The sequence below is a fragment of the Triturus cristatus genome, chromosome 5_1, assembly GCF_964204655.1.
Source record: "Triturus cristatus chromosome 5_1, aTriCri1.1, whole genome shotgun sequence".
NCBI classification, from domain to species: domain Eukaryota; kingdom Metazoa; phylum Chordata; class Amphibia; order Caudata; family Salamandridae; genus Triturus; species Triturus cristatus.
Window position 1 is genome coordinate 414,863,142 of NC_140587.1, and position 18,650 is coordinate 414,881,791.

At 50.9% G+C, this 18,650-nt stretch overlaps 1 protein-coding gene across 2 annotated transcripts in view; it reads left to right on the forward strand.

Annotated features, from left to right (window-relative positions):
- The window catches only part of SNX31 (sorting nexin 31), a 189,441-nt gene that overhangs the window by 96,204 nt on the left and 74,587 nt on the right, over window positions 1–18,650 (forward strand). For both annotated transcript variants that reach the window (XM_085605168.1, XM_085605167.1), the window contains exon 6: window positions 11,843–11,921. In XM_085605168.1, the coding sequence (XP_085461294.1) occupies window positions 11,843–11,921 (79 nt within the window). The remainder of the gene's footprint in view (window positions 1–11,842; window positions 11,922–18,650) is intronic.

Consider the following 18,650-nt stretch of genomic DNA (forward strand, 5'->3'; position numbering starts at 1 on the left):
AAAAAATAACTTGTCACTCCTGTACCTGTCCAGCCCATCAGTGATCCCCAGCAAAGAGTGACGTGGATTATGAGGAACCTCACAGCCCAGTACCTCCGTTAGCTCCACTTCAATAGATCCCCAGACCTGTCCTAAGCGGGGGCATAACCAAATCATATGGAGGAAGTCGGACGGGGCATGGTTACATCTCGCACATGACGCATCTGGGCTCGATACAGGCGCAGGGGAGTGAGGTACGCAGCGTGTAAGTAGTGGAGCTGAATCAGCTTGAGTTTGGCGGAGACGGTGACTGTTCTGGGGGCCATAAGGGCATCACGCCAGGCCACCTCGTCAAGGGGGCCCACCCAATCCACCCATTGACCCCTCAACCTATCTAGGGATGTGGGGGTTTTGTTAATTAGGGTGCGGTAAATGCGGGAGACCCACCCCCCCCCCTTTACCCAAGTCTCCCAGCATTGTCTGGGCCTCAGTGGGGCTATATTCGGGGAGCCTCGTGTCATCTGTAATCTGCATGTGGAGGGCATGTCTCCACTGCAAATATTTATAAAACTGGGACGAGTGTAGGGAGTAGTGAGTTTGGAGCTCCTGGAAGGACAGCATGTGGCCCCTGGCCCATACGTCCCCTAGCTGGGAGATGCCAATAAGGTCCCAAGTTTTAAACCCCTGTAGTCCACTAACCTCCCGGAGCCAAGCCCCATGCCGGAGGGAAGTACATTGGGTCAACTACCCCGTCCATCCAGTATGACGGAGCGAGGCCCGCCAAGCCAACAACACAGAGCGCGTCACATCATTCTGGTTGGAATGGGCCCCCATACATCATGGCTTGGATGTCCGCAAAGCCTCAGGTCACTCAGTTCAAGCCTATAGGCTGGGTCTGACCAGCCCCCATTGAACCAATCATGGACTACCAGGAGATGTACTGCCAAAAAATACAGATACAAGTGCGTCATCCCCATACCGCCGTCGTAGGAGGGAATCTGGCAAACAGCCACACGTGCCTATCCTCCGCTCCAGAGAAACTTGGTGATTAGACTGTCCAGTTCCCAGAACCAAGTCCTGGAAAAACAGAAGGGGGTATTCTGTAGGACATAGAGGAATCTGGGGAGGATCATCATTTTAAACAGGGCCACCCTCCCCAGGGGGTTCAGAGGCAGCACTTTCCATTTAAGGTCATCCTTGGCCTTCTTAACCAATGAAGCCACATTGAGGGACCAGCCCAGCTCGGGAAGCAGGGTAATCCAAATCCCCAGATATTTAAAGGACTGCCGCCGGAGTGGTATGATAGACTGCCAGTAAAAGCACTCTCTAGAGAGATGCAGGGGGACAAGGCACTGATTCCCGGGATTTAACCGCAGCCCTGAGGCCTGCTCGAAAGAGTGCAAGATCTGAAGGCAATGTGGCCCGGTGGAGGCTGGTTCAGACAGGAAGACAAGGACATCGTCTGCATATAATACGATCTTGTCCGTGTCAGTATTGGGCCACTCCCATCCACGGAGGCGGTCTTCAGCCCGCACCAGGGACGCCAAGGGTTCCATCGCCAGCGCGAATAGCAAAGGAGAGGGGACAACCCTGCCTAGTGCCCCTGGCAATGGGGAAGGCCTCCGACAGTACCCCGTTGACCAGTACTCGCGCTCTCGGGCAAGCGTACAGGACCCGAACCAGAGAACGGAAGTGGGGTCCGAACCCCATCTCAGTCAGCACGCCCTGCAGGTATGTCCAGTCCACCGAATCGAATGCTTTTTCGAATTCCATGGACAGGAGTGCCAAGTATGGGGTAAGCAGGTGCCGGAGTGCCAGAGCTAGCTGCAGCCTGCGGAGGCAGTGGCGGGTCCCACGCTGAGGCATGAACCCGCATTGATCCGGGTGCACCAGTAAGGCCAAGTAGGGTTTCAGTTGTTGGGCCAGAATGGTGGCATATAGCTTAATTTCGCTGTTGAGGAGGGATATGGGGGGCGATACTCTGCACACATATGGGAGGGAGGATGGGAATTTGAGAGAACCACGATGGTGGCAATATCCGTTTCCGGCGGAAAGGAACCTCTGGCCACAACTTCTTTGAATAAGCTGGCCAGGTGGGGTGCTAGGGTGCCTCGGTATGCCGCATAATACTCCTGCGGAAGGCCATCTGGACCCTGGGTCCTACCCGGGGAAACCAGGGTGATCGCCTCTTCAATTTCTTTCAAGGAGATGGGGCGCTCTAGGTCCTTTTGGTTCCAGCCTAGAAAGGCACACCCTACCCCGGTCAAGGAGAGCTGCAACGGACAGCTCGGGGGTATGTGCTGTGTACAGCCTCCGGTAGTATGCAGCAAAGGTATTTGCCATTGCCACAGGAGCACATTGCACCGTTCCAGCTGCATCAACCACCTCTGGGATGATACGATTCGCCCTGGGATATGTGGCCAATCTGTGCAAGATCGTGCCGTTCTTTCCCACCCCCCAACCATAAACTCTTGCTACCGAAGACCCCCAGAGGAGCTTGGCCGCATCCAAGGACAGCTGTTTAATGTCGTCCCGGATGAGGGCTAATTGTCGGGTCTGCCATTAACATAAATGGGGTGACCCAGAAAAATGTCAGAGGACCTGGGTATCAATTGGTACAGAAAACAATTGGTCCTAGACAATATGGTTAAATATACAATCAATGATAATCATGTTTCTTATTCATAAATGTTTGGCCTTGCTTTTTCTGTTTTTTTCCTTTTTTTTTTATTTCAGGATTCAAATACATTCAAATTAAGACAGTACCCACTGGTATAATTATGTTGAAGAAACAATTAATTTATTCGTAGGCAATTATCCATAGTTCAATTCAAAGCATACATTTTACTTGGAAAAAAAAGAGGGGGGGTTACTACCAGGAAGGGTGAAGAAAGGTGAAGAGTTGGTGCTCATGTGAAAGAAAAAGAGTCAGAATAATTGAACACAATATTTTTACAATATCTGCTAAGGCCGAAGTCTTTAGGTTTATCAGGCCTGCCCCTACTGTCATTCAAAACTTTAGACGTTCTTATTCTTTAGTCACATCACAGTGATACTTCATCTGTGACCATGGTAGAGGGGTGGGGGTACATAGAATACAGGCCAAATGGGGGGGGGTGGGGGGGGGGGGGGGGGGCGGAATTCGTCGACGTTTTGACCTAGACGCAAAAAGGGTAAGTGATCTCCTCAGCTACGGGTCTTCCTCAGGACAGGGATAAGGGAACCTGGGGAGTAACCATAGGATCAAAGTTTGTATCTGAGACCAATTCATATACTTCAACAAAAAATGACCATAGAGCTAAGGGTACTGACCTAAGTTCAAGGATGTAGCGCCCCCAGCGATAGGGTGGGCAACCTATAAGGGAAGAATGTATAAGGCTGAGTCTACAGCATTCAGGCTGATGAAGGTTTACACATAAATGAACCCGCTGGTACAGCACTCACCCGTCAATGGTGTGCCATGACCCACAAAGTCTAAATCAATTTCAAACTTGTCGTAATGAAAACGTCCAAGGAGAGGGATAAATCCCTTGATAGCTACAAAAAACAATAAAACTCGACATTAGATTACTGATCCAATCGTGACAGACAAATATATGTGAGCACAACAATTGGCAATGTCAACTCACCCGCTGAGATTTAGCGGCGAGAGACTCTCTTAAATGAAGAGTAGTGCGAAGTTCCACCACTCGTTTGTATTATGCCTATGGGAATGGCACACCATTGACGGGTGAGTGCTGTACCAGCGGGTTCATATGTGTAAACCTTCATCAGCTTGACTGCTGTAGACTCATAGCCTTATACATTCTTCCCTTATAGGTTGCCCACCCTATCGCTGGGAGCGCTACATCCTTGAACTTAGGTCAGTACCCTTAGCTCTATGGTCATTTTTTGTTGAAGTATATGAATTGGTCTCAGATACAGACTTTGATCCTATGGTTACTCCCCAGGTTCCCTTATCCCTGTCCTGAGGAAGACCCGTAGCTGAGGAGATCACTTACCATTTTTGCATCTGGGTCAAAACGTCGATGAATTTCCCCCCATTTGGCCTGTACTCTATGTATCCCCACCCCTCTACCATGGTCACAGATGAAGTATCATTGTGATGTGACTAAAGAATAAGAACGTCTAAAGTTTTGAATGACAGTAGGGGCAGGCCTGATAAACCTAAGGACTTCGGCCTTAGCAGATATTGTATATTGTAAAAATATTGTGTTCTCAATTATTCTGACTCTCTTTTTCTTTCACATGAGCACCAACTCTTCACCTTTCTTCACCCTTCCTGGTAGTAACCCCCCCTCTTTTTTGTTCAAGTAAAATGTATGCTTTGAATTGAACTATGGATAATTGCCTACGAATAAATTAGTTGTTTCTTCAACATAATTATACCAGTGGGTACTGTCTTAATTTGAATGTATTTGGCCTTGCTTCTTGTTTTTTCCTTTTTTTTATTTCAGGATTCAAACATTTATGAATGAGAAACATGATTATCATTGATTGTATTATTTAACCATATTGTCTAGGACCAATTGTCTTCTGTACCAATTGTCGGGTCTGGGCAGCGTCCTCTGACGTGGATAACAGCTGTTCCAAGCGAAGCGCCTGCGCTTCCTTGGAAGAGATCTCCTGCAACTGTGATTGCCTCTGGATCTTAAGCTGCCATTTTGCAATTCCTCGTATGGTCGCCTTCCCTGCCTCCCATAGGGTGCCCGGGGAGGCTCCCCGAGCCCTCGTTGGTAGCAAAATATTGTTTAAGCTCTTTCCCCACCGCCTGCCTAAAGTCTTGATCCTGGAGAAACCAAGCGTTCATCTTCCATGTTTGGTGGGCCGAGGGAGGGGGGGCCCCTGTGCTAAGGAGTATCTGGGAATGGTCAGAAATGCCTCTGGGCAGGATGCTGACGTCAAGAATTGTAGAACAGTCGGGCGCGGGGACAAAGATCACATCTATGCGTGCTTGGGTGTGATGAGCCGCGGAGGTATGTGTAAATCGGGTGCTGCGTGGGTGCCATGTGTGCCATGCAGGGACTCGGACCAGTTTTTCAGTTGTTTTGCACTCGCCGCCCGGGCGGCAGATGGAGGTCCCGTTGTCAAGGGCCGGGGCTAAGACTGCATTAAAGTCACCCGCAATGACCATGTTGCCAGCAGGCACATTATGTAGCAGGGCAGCAGGGTATGCAAGTGTGGGTGCGAGCATGGGGGGGGGTGCATATAGCGACATGAGTGAGGGGGGACCCAGCCAGCGATCCGCAAATTGTCACAGACGAGCCTTGAGGAACATGTACCACTTGGGAGAGGACAAAGCGCAGTGTATGCCTCAGGAAGATGGCAACCCCCTCGTGAGCCCCTAGAGAAGCTGGAGTGCCATACCCTATCATAGCCATAGCGAGCTAAGAAGGGGCAGCAGTTACCTAAGAGGTGCATTTCTTGAAGCATGAGGATATCTATGTAGAGACGCTGTGTGTACCGTAGGACCACTGTGCGTTTGTCATTCCAACAGGCCATTGACGTTCCACGACAACACGTGGAGAGACGCCTTGGGGGAAGTGTTATCTGTCATGGTAGGCGTTTCCTGGTATATGCTGAGTGTGTGGCTTTGGGTATACAAACGTGCTTGGGAGCCCGCGGTGGTGTGTGCGTTCGCTTGCTACGGGGGCACACCCATCCCTCCCACTGGTAATATGTGTCATTCTGTGGTAGCTGAAACAAGAACTAACAAAGCATAACAACATACAGGGAAAAACTTTCCCAAACCCCCCCCCCCCCCACTTACCCCTTCCCCCCCACTTACCCCTTCCCCCCCACCCTACCCTTCAGGAACAGAAGCATCTGTCAACCCCTCAAAAGCAACACAGGGCGAACAACCAAACTAAAAAGAATGGGAAGCGTGGAGGACCCCTCCTCGTGATCGGATGCATGTTTACAAAGACCATCGGGAAGTTGGGAACAGATCTGAGTCAGAGCGCCGTCTCCGGCTGCGGAGCAAGGCCCGGCGGGCAGAGACCGGCTCAAGCAGGGTCCCTCAAAAGCATTGGGCTACAGGAGAGGTCCGTGTCCGGGAGGTCAATCGCGGAGGGCCAGGATGCAGCATCTCCGCCGTCCAGTTGGCCAGCGGAACCAGAGTGCCTCCCAGTCGGCGCTCCCTCTTCGACCTGGGGTGGCTGTTGTGAGTGACCCGGCGGGGAGTCCGAGCGGGCCCGCCTCCGGTCACGGCGCCTGCGGAATCAATTACGTGGAGGCTGAGGGGCAGAGGGAGTGAAGCGGGCGAGCCCACGCCCACATCCCCCCCCGCCCAGGGAGCAAACCTCAGCCCGCAGAGGTTGCTCTTCCGTCACCCATGTCCAAGCCTCCGCCGGGCGGTCGAAAAACAGTGTCTTGTTCGCAAATACCACCCGCAGGCGAGCCGGGAAGAGGAGCTGATATTGAATGTTAAGTGCCCTCAACTTCTGCTTGACCTCTCCGAACGAGCGATGCTGGCCCTGGACCTCACGGGTGTAGTCTGGGAAGATCATAATGGCGCAGTTTGGAGGAGCCATTGTTGCTTGCGGAATTCAGACAAGATGGCGTGAACCTTTAAGTTAAGAACCCACATTATGATCGGGCGGGGAGGAGCACCCGGCATTTGTTTGGGGGCCAGGGACAGAAGAACCCGCTCGATTGCAAACCAAGGGGATAGGGCTCCCCCGGGGACCCACGACCTTAGCCACCTCTCCAGGAAGTCCACTGTACGACCCTGTTCCACTCCCTCCGGAAAGCCCACCAGGCGGAGGTTGTTGCGTCTGGACCGGTTTTCAGCGTCCTCTGCCCGGCGGTGCAACTCCTGAGTATGAGACTGGAGACGGGCCACCTGCCCCTTAAGTTGCTGCACGTCATCTTCCACAGAGGAGATCCTGGCTTCAGTCTCTTTAATCCGGGCGTTCGCGTTGCGAAGGTCCTGCCTGATGAGTAATGTCCACCCTCACTTCTGCGATCTTGCCCTCCACCGAGGTCTGAGACGTGTAGATGGCCTGGAGGATGGCGGCCAGTTCAGCGGACGAAGGAGCCTCCTGCCCAGCCACTCCCCCCAGGATTCCCCCCAGGTGGTGAAGCGGTCCATTTTTGACTGAGGGCAGGGACCTTCTTTGATCTGTCCGTTCTACCATGTGGGAGGGACAGGTTCTGAAGGACCCCCCCCAGCCGGGCCCCATACTGGAAGGTCGATGTAGCAACGGAGTCGACCCAGGGAGCCGTGAAATGCAGGCAGCCGATGTGACGACCCGGGACAGCCCAGTCCGCCTTCCAAGAGGTGCAGCCAGCGTACAGAAGCCGGAAGGAAGGGTCTCGATCAAGGGCCACAGACTAGACCCTTTCCACTGGAGCCACAGAACGGTCCGCCGGGGCAAGAAACACAGCAGATAAAGAGATTCAGGAAGGGCACCGGATCCCGGACGGGGGGGCCCTCGATGCGCGCAGTTGCCCCCTGGGATGTGTTGGCAGCCTAAGGGGTGATTGGGGGGGGGCCCACGAGTCCTGCTTCACGTGACTATATTCACAGCCCCACGGGAGCCACCGGACCTCCGTCTACAACCACCGTGGGACACCGCCGCCTGAAATGGCGGCCGAAGCGCTCACACCCACGCCCCGGGTCGCCAGGTTGTTCAAAGGATTGCGCCCTCCAGCAGCCAACGACCGGCAGCAGCAGCGGCCCAGGCCGCCGGGCCCAGCGGGGCTCAGACGGGGCCTCCTCACGTGGACTCAGGCAGGGCCCCCAGAGGCAGCAACGTCCACCCAGCGCCGGGGGGTGACCGAAGAACACCTCACCCAGAAGGCCGCCCCTCCCCCTGCGGCGGTCCCCAGCACTGGCGACGACCAATTTGGGCCTTTTTGATGTCAAACCGCCACCTCCCTGGTCAGCAGCCCCGCAGGTGTAGTCTCGCCACTCTGATGACACCGGTCCAGATAGCAGGGGGTGGTGGGAGGGCACCGCCACAAACAGTGCACGCAGCAGGCACAGGGCAAGGCCACAGGAGCAACAGGGGATCACCCCCCCCCCCCCCCCTCAGGCCGTGTCCCCGCCGGGCTGCGGCGTCCGAGCAGTCAGGCTGAATCCAAGGCCGACAGGGCCGCCGAGAGCCCCAGGACCAACAGAGGCTCACCAGCACACCACTCCGTGGAGGATGTCCCACTACTCCGCACTCCTCAGGCCGGGCAACAGGAAGGATTCAGCAGGGCCCTCAGGAGCACCACAGGCGGCCAGCGAGCACCGAGACCACTCTCGGAGCCGCGGCACCGCGCACACTCCAGCTCCACCTTGGGGGAGCCGATCAGCGTGGGACGGCAGCGCCAGGCCTTCAGTGTCTCTCCTCAGCTGCGCAGGGCCATTGACACGGTGCCGGCGGGACCCGCAGGGGAGGCGATGGTGTGCCCTGGACAGAGGGGGGGGGACCCGCCACGCAAGGACCTCCCCCCCCGCAGGCAGGGCCGGTCACAGACAGCGGACTGGCAGAGGATCTGGATTCGCCACGGCCGCCCTCTTGAGGAGCTCGGCCCGGCGGGTCCGGGAGACAGGATCAGCCCTATTCGCTCCAAATTCTGCGCCACACGACTCAAAAGGAGCTGCAGAGGCCCCCAGGCATCCAGGTACGGGGCACAGGGTGTTAAATGTTCCCGATGGCGGCGGATGGACGAGCGGATAACGGAGGGGTCCGGAGCACACCTAAGGTGCGACCGCCATCTTGACGCTCGGCGCCATGCCTCCCACTTTGTGTACAGTAATGCAAAGTCTGGCTATGCTGGTTGTAAGGCTGCAATAATCTAAGCAATCAGTCTCCTCAAGGTACGTGTTCAAACGTAGTTATTCCTCTGATTTAAAGTAGCATGCCCTGGTCCCCTCAGACACGAATATGCCCCCGCTTCAACTTAAAAAAAACAAGAATATACAAACCACCTGGGGAGGAAGCAAAAACGCGACTGTCCTCTACTTTGCATACAGTATATGGAGTTGGGGATAAAGCCGGTAAGCTCCTTGCCTGGCTCGACAAGCTGGAAAAGGCAGATAGATGGATAGCAGAACACCAGCTCACCCACGGGAGAAATTACAACAAACCCCCAAGGAATAACGGACCTCTTAGCGCTTCATTATGAGATCTATACTCCAGCAATCACAATACTAAGAGGAGGCGGAGGCATTCCTCCGTGACATCCGGCTCCCCCCGCTTTCGGAGGAGGAGTCTCAATTGCTAAAAGCAGAACTCTCAACTGAAGAGTTATCGATAGCGATAGGAAATATCCAATCAGGAAAGGCCCTAGGACCAAATGGTATCACCATAGAGTTGTATAAACTAAGTGCAACCACGGTCACGCCTCATCTTTTAAACATGTATAAAGCCAGATTAGAAATGGAAGAGCTCCCATGGGACCAAAGGATGGCAACAATAGTGGCCACCTATAAGCCCAGTAAACCGGCCTGAGAAAGTGCCTGATATCGGCCCATCTCTTTGATCAATGCAGAGGCCAAGATCTTGACCATAACTTTGGCCAACAGACTTACGCTGCACCTATGTAAGTTAATACACCCGGATCAGTCAGGGTTTATGCCAGGCTGAAACACGGCCCTAAGTCTTGGACGTCTCTACAACGTGCTGGGACACAAACACACCATACAAGGAGAAGCCATTATATTATCCCTCGATGCACGTATGGCCTTTTATCCGTTCGAATGGCCCTTCCTTTTTGCTGTCCTCACACTGATGGGATTTGGGCCAACATTTTGTTCCTGGGTTAGGTTACTGTACACAACCCCTCGCTCATGTAGTGGCCAATGGGCATATATCCAGAGTTTCCCTGGGCCGAGGTACAAGACCAGGCTGCCCACTGTCGCTGCTCATCTTCGCACTTTTGCTGGATCCCTTAGCAGCCTGGATACGGAAAGACCCAATTGTCCGTGGGCTCCGTTGAACTTAGGGATGTGAAGATAATATATCTCTGTATGCAGATGACGTGCTCCTTTATCTGGCTTCCCCTAAACGCTCCCTATATAGAATACTGGATATATGTAGCGCCTACGGGTGACACTCGGAATAGACGATTAATTGGAGCAAGTCTGTAATATATGTCCTGAGAGGGCTGCCACCAACTCTGCCCACCGGCTGTGAGGTGGCGGTAGTGGAAGATAGTTTCAAATATTTGGGGATCCATATCACCTCCGACCCAGAGGACTTTATGATTCTGAATCTTCAAGCACCCCATAACCTGCTCCAAAGAGACACCAAACACTGGCAATCATTGACATTGACGCTACTTGGAAAGGCAGCACTTTTTAAAATTATGGCACTCCCTAGATTTCTTTATGCTCTCCAAAATACTCAATTTTTGGTTCCCCTATCCTACTTCTGAGCCATAGAGATAGAAGTCACCAAACTCCTCTGGAACAATAAACCAGCTCGAATAGCTATGTCGAAACTGATCATAACTTTGTATACTCTGGAGCGCAATGCCACCATCATACCAACATATTAATGGGCGTCCCAGTTAATAGTAATCACTGGCTACATGTCCCTCACACTGACCCAGCCTACAGACTTGATAGGTTAGAGCTGGGAAAGGGAGGGATGTACCGGGCACTATATAACAAAACCCAGGCCATGTCAGGATCGACAAAACACACGCTTCATGTGTGGAACATGGTACTCAGGAGGATGGGCTGAGATAACAAAATCTCACAAGCGACACCCCTCTGGAAAACAAGCAGACTGGGTATACTATGCAAGACTAAGGGTTTCAAGCACTGGGACAGCATAGGAATATCAAAAGTAGGGGATCTGTGGGCTCAAGGGAAGGTAATCTCATTCGCGCAACTCCAAGAAAAATCCAAGATGGCATCCACAGAACGGTTCCGTTACCTTCAGATCAAATACGCCCTAGAGGCGACTATCCCCTCTGACACTAGCCTCCCTGCGGCCTCGCCACTAAAAGATAGGTTACTGACAGAATACATGGATACAAAAGCCACATCCCTGACATATCGTAAAATCATTAATAACCAACCTGATCCCATGCAAATTCTTTAAGATAAATGGCAGAAAGACTTGGGAGACTTAGACGATACCGATTGGCAGGAGGCCTTGGCATCCCCGAGAAAAGTAGCGATCACATCTAGCGTGCGCCTCATACAGCTTAAGGTGCTCCACAGGATCTATTATACTAGGACCACTCTATACAAGATAGGAAAGACTGACAACCAACTTTGCCTGCGACAGTGCGGGGCGCTTGGTACTTTTTTGCACACAATCTGGGAATGTCCTGCAATAGTAACGTATTGGGAGTCCGTTATGTCCACCATAGCGAGGGGGAGCGTGGCCCTGGTCCCACCAGAGCCCAAACGATGTCTTCTGAATACATAGGAAGTAACAGACCTTAACTCTGCGGCACAGACGTGGGCGACACTGGGTATGACACTGGCTAAGAGGAATATGGCTAAACACTGGGGAGCATGCAACGCTCCCTCTAACGGAATGGTGTAACCATATGGATATGGCTATGGTTGCAGTAAGAACTGAATACGTACACAGAGGATGCCCCAAAAAATGGGAACACCTATGGGGCGGTTGGAACACCTAAGGGGTGGTATATGTACGATTCCAGTGGTAAACTTTTTAGTGGAAGACAACTAGCAGGGTCCAGATGTTAAATGACATGATTAACATGGACGCAAAGATAGCAAAAATGCGAGTGAGGAATATACGATGCAATATACTGAAATATGTACTGTACAAAATCCTCTTGAATGACATGTAATCAGATGTGAGTTATGTTCAATTGAGATTAATAAAAATATATATTTTTTTTAAATACCCTAAAATAATATACATTACTTTTCTTGTTTCAGGTTTTATCTCACAAATTGGACCTGCACAGAGAATTAACAGGATATTTCAGTTTATTTCTTATTCAAGACCCCAGCACTGGTAAGATCACAAATTGATTTAAGACCCCAGCACTGGTAAGATCACAAATTGATTTAATGCTATTAGTATTTAGCAGTTTGCTGAATATTTATTTAAAGTCTATTCAAGTTAATATCTGTGCAAATTCAAGCCCACTTTTTAAGGCTGTCCACATCCTCATTCTGTAGTGGAGAGTAACTGGATACTGGTAGGAAAAGGATCATCTGGAATAAGTGTTTGGAACTTCTAGCTGCAGATTCCTCACATGATAATTTCCCCAGGCCTCAGACTGGAACCGTAAGATTTATCGCTACGGAGGAGGGAGCATCTTATGCAATGGTGGTATGTAGGGTAGTTGAGGTCCTTGATTTTCAGTTGCCCACGGTGGCGGCCAAGACTGATCTCTTGACGGAGGTGTTGCAACCATGAGTCTCCACGTCAGAACCCTTGCTTCCGTTCAATGATGCCATCACTGACGTACTTTTGGGTACCTGGTCCAAACCCAACATGCGCTCCTGTGAACAGGACGGTTGCCTGCTGCCCTCACCCCGCACCTGGGAACTCAAGCTTCCTTACCGAACACCCTACCCCTGAGAGCTTTGTGGTTCAAGCCTCAACCTCCCAAGGCACTTTCCCTACCGCTCCCCCGGATAGGGAATTCAAGAGGCTGTACTCATTTGGGGAGATGTTCTCTTGCACCAGCCTGGCATTGCGGTCCATGGACACCCATGCCCTTTGGGCCGTTATTTCCACACTCTGTAAGATACGGTTGCACTAGTACTGCCACAGGTCTCAGAGGAGGCCCAGACTGTACTCTCAAGCTGTTGCTGATGGGAGAGATGCGGCAAAGTTCACAATTTGCTGTTGATGTGACACGACCGACTCGCTGGGCAGAGCGGTTTCAACATCAGTGGCCCTTAGGAGCCACGCCTGGCTGAGAATGACTGGCTTCTCGGGGATGTCCACACTTCCCTCATGGACATGCCCTTTGACACCCATCTCTTCGGAGACCAGGCAGATTCAATGCTTGAGCGGTGTAAGGATTCTCACGCTGTGACCAGGTCTTTAAAGCAAAACCTTTAGGCCTCTCTGTGGGCCCAAGTCCACTCTAATCCACCTTTTGCTCCTTTCGTGGCTTCGGAAGGGGCTTCCAGCCGTGCCAATTCCAGCCTAGCCACCGCATTGTGCAGGTTCTCCAGCCTCTGCGTAGCCAAGGACGCAGTACCCACAGGCTTCATGGGTCAGGTGGCCAGCGGTCCAGTCAGTCCACCCCATCTGCTGCTGCAACAGCCTCCAAACCCTCCTAGTCAGCCCCATTACCCCTATGGGCACCCAGATGATGGAAGGACTCGCCATCACTTACCTCACTTGCACAGTCCATAACATCGGATGGGTGGGTTTTGTAGATCGTCTGAAGGGGCTACTCCCTCCCCTTCAAAACTGTCCCTCCCTCATGCCATCTCGCGATCAGCTGACTGAGGATCATTTGCCCCTTATCTGTGAAGAGGTCACAGCTCTCCTGGCCAAGGGGGCCATAGAGCAGGTTCCGGTGCCAGAAGTAGGCTGTGGTGGTTGTTTCCGCTACTTTCTGGTTTCCAAGAAGGACAAGGGCCTTCGTCCTATCCTCTATCTCAGAACCCTCAATTTCTTCCTCCAGAAGGAGAAATTCAAAATGCTCACGTTGGCTCAGGTCTTGTCTGCCCTGGAGACTGGATGGTAGCGTTGGACATGCAGGACGCCTATATTCATATACCCATCCTGCTCGCCTGTTGACACTATCTTCAGTAGGCCACGAGCATTTATAATTCAACATGCTCCCTTTTGGCCTTTCCAGTAGCCCTTGGGTGTTCACCAAGGTGATGGCGATGGTTGCTGCTCATCTATGGAGATCTGAGGTGCCAGGCTTCCCCTATCATGATGACTGATTGTTGAAGGCGGGCTCATCCCAGTCTGTCGGCTCCCACCTCCGGATTACGGCAGACCTTTACTCACTGGGTTTCACTATTCATGTGCCAAAGTCACACCTTGCATCCTCTCAGACGCTCCCTTTTATCGGAGCTGCTCTGGACACAGTGCAGTTTTGGGCTTATCCTCTCAAGCGACGAGTTCAGGATATGATACCAATATTTCAGCCTCTATCCTGGTTTTCGGTGAGACTGACTGAGGCTCCTAGGCATCCTGGCCTCCTTCATCCTGCTGGTGACACATGCCAGATTGCATATGTGGGCTCCGCAGTGGGACCTGAAGTTCCAGTGGGTGCAGCATCATGGGGATCTCTCCGACCTGGTCCATATCTTGGAGGGGACTGCAAACGATCTGCTGTGGTGGATCAAATACCACGATTGGGTCAGAGGCAGACCCCTCCCCCTTATCCAACCAGATTTCACAGTAGTGACCGATGTGTCATTTCTAGAATGAGGTGGCCACCTGCGAGAGGTGGATATCCGAGGACCCTGGTCTCTGGCAGAATCTGGACTACACATCAACCTGTTGGAGCTCAAAGCGATCTGACTGGCATTGACAGCCTTTCTTCCCTCAATCAGAGGGAAGATTGGTGCAAGTGTTCACGGGCAACACCACTGCAATGTGGTACTGCAACAAACAGGGCGGAGTGGGGTCATGGACCCTTTGTCAAGAGGCCCTGCTCATCTAGAATGCCAGGGCATTTCTCTGATTCAACATCAGGCCAGTTCTCTGAACGCCAAAGCAGACTAACTGACATCGATGCCTGGCGATTACGAATGGAGTCTCCATCTGAAGATGGTGCAAGGTCTCTTTCAAGAGTGGGAAGAGCCTTAGTTAGATCTGTTTGCCACTGCAGAGAATGCGCAATGTCTGCAGTACTGCGTGCTGGAGTTTCAAAGGCAGCACTCGCTCGGAGCTCCTTTTCGTCTCGTGTGAAGCTCTGGCCTACTTGTACGCCTTTCCGCCCATACTACTTCCCAGAATTCTCAAGAAGATCAAGAAGTATCGGGCCCAAGTCCTCCTTGTGGCTCTGGACTGGGCACTGAGAATCTGGTATCCCAAGCTACTGAGCATGGCCATTGATCCTCTCATCAGGCTGCCCCCTCAGGAAGATCTTCTGTCAATACAGCAGGGGAGGGTTCTCCACCTGAACGTGTCCACTCTCCGCCTTTTTACGTGGAGATTGAGTGGCGACAGTTGAACGCTTTTAGCTTTTCTCCCAAAGTCTGTAACGTTGTTTTGGCAGCCATGCGCCCCTCTGCCAAGACAGTGTACACCTGCCGTTGGAAGACATTTTTGGCATGGTGTGCAGAAAAATCTGTTGATTCCCCTTTCTGCCCCTCTTTCTGAGGCTCTGCTTTTTGCCTTGTCTTTTGCCTAGCAGAACTCTTGTCTGGTCACTATTAAGGGCTACCTGTCTGCCATTTCTGCCGCCTTAAGGTTGCCTGTTCAAACTTCTTTGTTCAAGTCTCCTTTTGTACATAGATTTCCTTAAGGTTCATACTCCTCACTTCCTTGGCATTCATTCTGCATCAATGGGACCTTAATTTGGTATTGACTCTTTTGATATTTTGAATTGCCCCCTCAGGCTTCTCACCTTGAAAACAGCCTTCCTCGTGGCGAATAAATCTGCCTGCAGTGTAAGTGAGCTGCAGGCCTTATCTAAGCCGCCTTACCTCTGTCTATCCTGACAAAGTGGTGCTTTGCACTCGGGCCTCATTTCGGACAAAAGTCGTCCCTCCTTTTCACGTAGGCCAGTCCATCAACTTGCCACCTTTTTTCACGTCTCCACATCCCTCTAAGAAAGAGGAGCGAGTACACAGTCTGGACCCAAAAAGAGCATTGTCGTTTTACCTTGTCCGCACAAAAGAGTTCCTGGTGGACAACAGACTCTTTGTGGGATATGTTTGGGGAAAAGAAAGGTCGGACGGTGCAGCAGCGGACCATCTTTATATGGGCCATGCTCTGCATCAAAATCTGCTACGCACTGTCCAAGAAGCAACCTCCTGAAGGTTTGCGTGCTCATTCCACCAGAGCTTAAGTGGTCATCACTGAATTAGTGTAGAGTTTGGGTCCTGGATATCTGCCAGGAAGCAACGTGGGCGTTCCTGCACACGTTCATCAAATATTACTTTCTGGGCAGTCCGATCCGCAGGGATGGGTACTTTCCACTTGCAGTCCGGTAGGACTTCCTCATTTGAAATTGGTTCATAGATCGTTCTCCAGGGGTGGCATTGCTTGGGTATCTATTCTAAGGTAAAGAATCTGCGGCTAGAAGTCTCTGTAAAATGAATAAGTTACTTACCTTCGTTAACACCTTATCTGGTAGACACTATATCTGGCTGCAGATTGCTTACCAACCCATCCATCCTCCCCGCTCTGTGAACGGATTTCTAGGGACAGGGATGACCCCTTTCAGGGCCCTAGTTTTGATACACCAGTGGTCTGTATTGTTCATGGCTCTGCTTCTGGCATGGAAAGTTGTGAAAAGAAACTGATGTCTGTGCCCCTAAGTGGCACCTATATAGGTACTGCAACGTCTCTTCCGGTGCGGACAACAACAGACATGGAGCCGATAGACTCCATCTTCCAGCGCGCAGGAGTACTGATCACAAGGAATCTTCTGGATCCAATTTGATGCATGGGGGGAATTCTAAAGTAAGGAATATGAAGCTAGATAGCCTCTACCAGATAAGACGTTACCAAAGGTAAGTAACTTGTTCATCAATCACATCTAATTGCATGCAGGTAGTGTGGGGATTTGCTTTGTATTCTGGTGAACTCTCTGGATTGGTATAAAACTCTGTATTAGTTTTCATTTGGAGGGAATACCTGTTGATATCTTACGTTATGGCTCTTTTTCTGCAATAATGAACTCTATATTTTTTAATGTAAATATAAATGTTTGAAATGCTAAAAGAAATACTCATTTGTCTGTAGCTCCATCTTGGTTTGAGATATTTTGATTACAACTTGTGCTGAGCAGTACAGTGTCCAGACACACCGATGCATGTGCCATGAACTAAATTCTCAAACACAAAGAAAAAAGTAAAACCTGCCCAGTTTTATACGAAAGTCCCTGCTAACCACTAACCCTTTCAAGATGAGCAAGCAAAACCTGTAAAACCAGAGAAAACTGACCAAGATCAGTGAAAGTTTCAAATCTTCCTTTTACCTGCCCATAACCACTCCATCACAGTTTCAGCCCAAGGCAAGCACCCATAAAAGCATTGGGAAGAGTTTGAGTTCACCCAGTGCTTAATTTGTACCAGTGGTTGCAGGTGGTGAGCACCGGTATTCATTTTTGGGAACTGGGACTTTTGCCCAGGACAAGAGTGACAAAAGAATAACAAACAACATGGGGAAAGGTAGTAAAGGAAATAAGAGGGGATGAAAACCTGCAGCAGAGAGATCGATAAATGGAGTAAGCTGCCTTGGCTATCTGTAACCTCCATATTCGGCAGCACAAGAAACAGCTCCTAAAAAAAACTTGAGGTTGCATATTTAAAAAACTCTCAATATATTTTTTTGTTTTGGCTTTTTTTAAACACAAATTGAGCACCATGTGTGCTCCTTTATATTAGTGGTAGCAGTGGCGACTCCTCCGCTAAGGCGTAGGAGCATCGCCCTACTGCCATAAAGCAGCAAAATAAAGGAAAAAAATATGATATTAACATTATCATTTTATTTTGTCCTCCCGCTGCAGCTTGCTTGAGGGGGCGGGGCTGCAAAGAAGTGGAGGAGTGCTCGAACACACCTAAGTGTGCAATGACTGTTTGGCCGGCCCTCTCAGGCCACCCAAAACAGTCATGTGCACTTTCCCTGTTCTCCATGCAGGCTGCATTACAGCCTGCATGGAGAACATGCCACCCCTCCAGCCCCTGGCTGAGCACTGTGTCACGGCACTCAGACCAATCCCAACGCTGCATTGCAGCTTTGATTGGCTGCAGGGAGCGTGGGAGCCCTGGTGCTTCCTGCTTCCCCTCTCTCACAGGAAGAGGACGCAGGAGAGGCGGCGCGGGCCTGGACGTAATTGTTTTTTAAATTTTAAACTGAATATCTCCCCCCCCCCCCCCCCCTCCCCTTCCAACCCACCCGTCCGACTGCTGCTTCCAGGCAGCAGCCGCGACTGAGGGGTAGATAACTAAGTAACTCAGCCATACAAAGCCTGGTTCAAATGCACATGAATGCACATTCATGTACCTGCTTCTAGCAAAAGCCTAAGCACGTATACTAAAAAGACACCTCCTGATTGGTATACAGGGAAAGTCCACAGACCAGGTCTTCTCCTTGGTTCTTAAGAAAGGCCAGTGTCGGAACAAGTAGACACCACTCGGACACCCACCACCTGCAAATGGGAGCCAGCGGTTTCTCACCATCTGACTCCATATATAACAAGCAAACCACATATTGCCAGTCAACCCATTATAACGCCTACATATGGCCAATTACAAACATTTGTAACTCCCTTATAGGCTTCACAAGAACACCTAAACAGCAAGTCTTAGATTCTGAGGCTTGTACTTATGTCCTGAAACCCACTGCTACATCAAAGTGGGCTCCTGAGTTGCTGACGTTTTGTTCAGCAGGCTGGTGTCCATTAGCCTTGAATAACCCTCACAACTACTCTAATCTCCTCAACCCTCTTCCTCTACTACACAATAGTTGTAAACGTGATAGGAAAGAAGATCAAGCAGTTCCTCAATCAGCATATTCTTCGCATTTTGGCTCAACAGTAATCTTACTGTGGTTTGTCTCAACCAATGTCATTTGAAATTAACATTA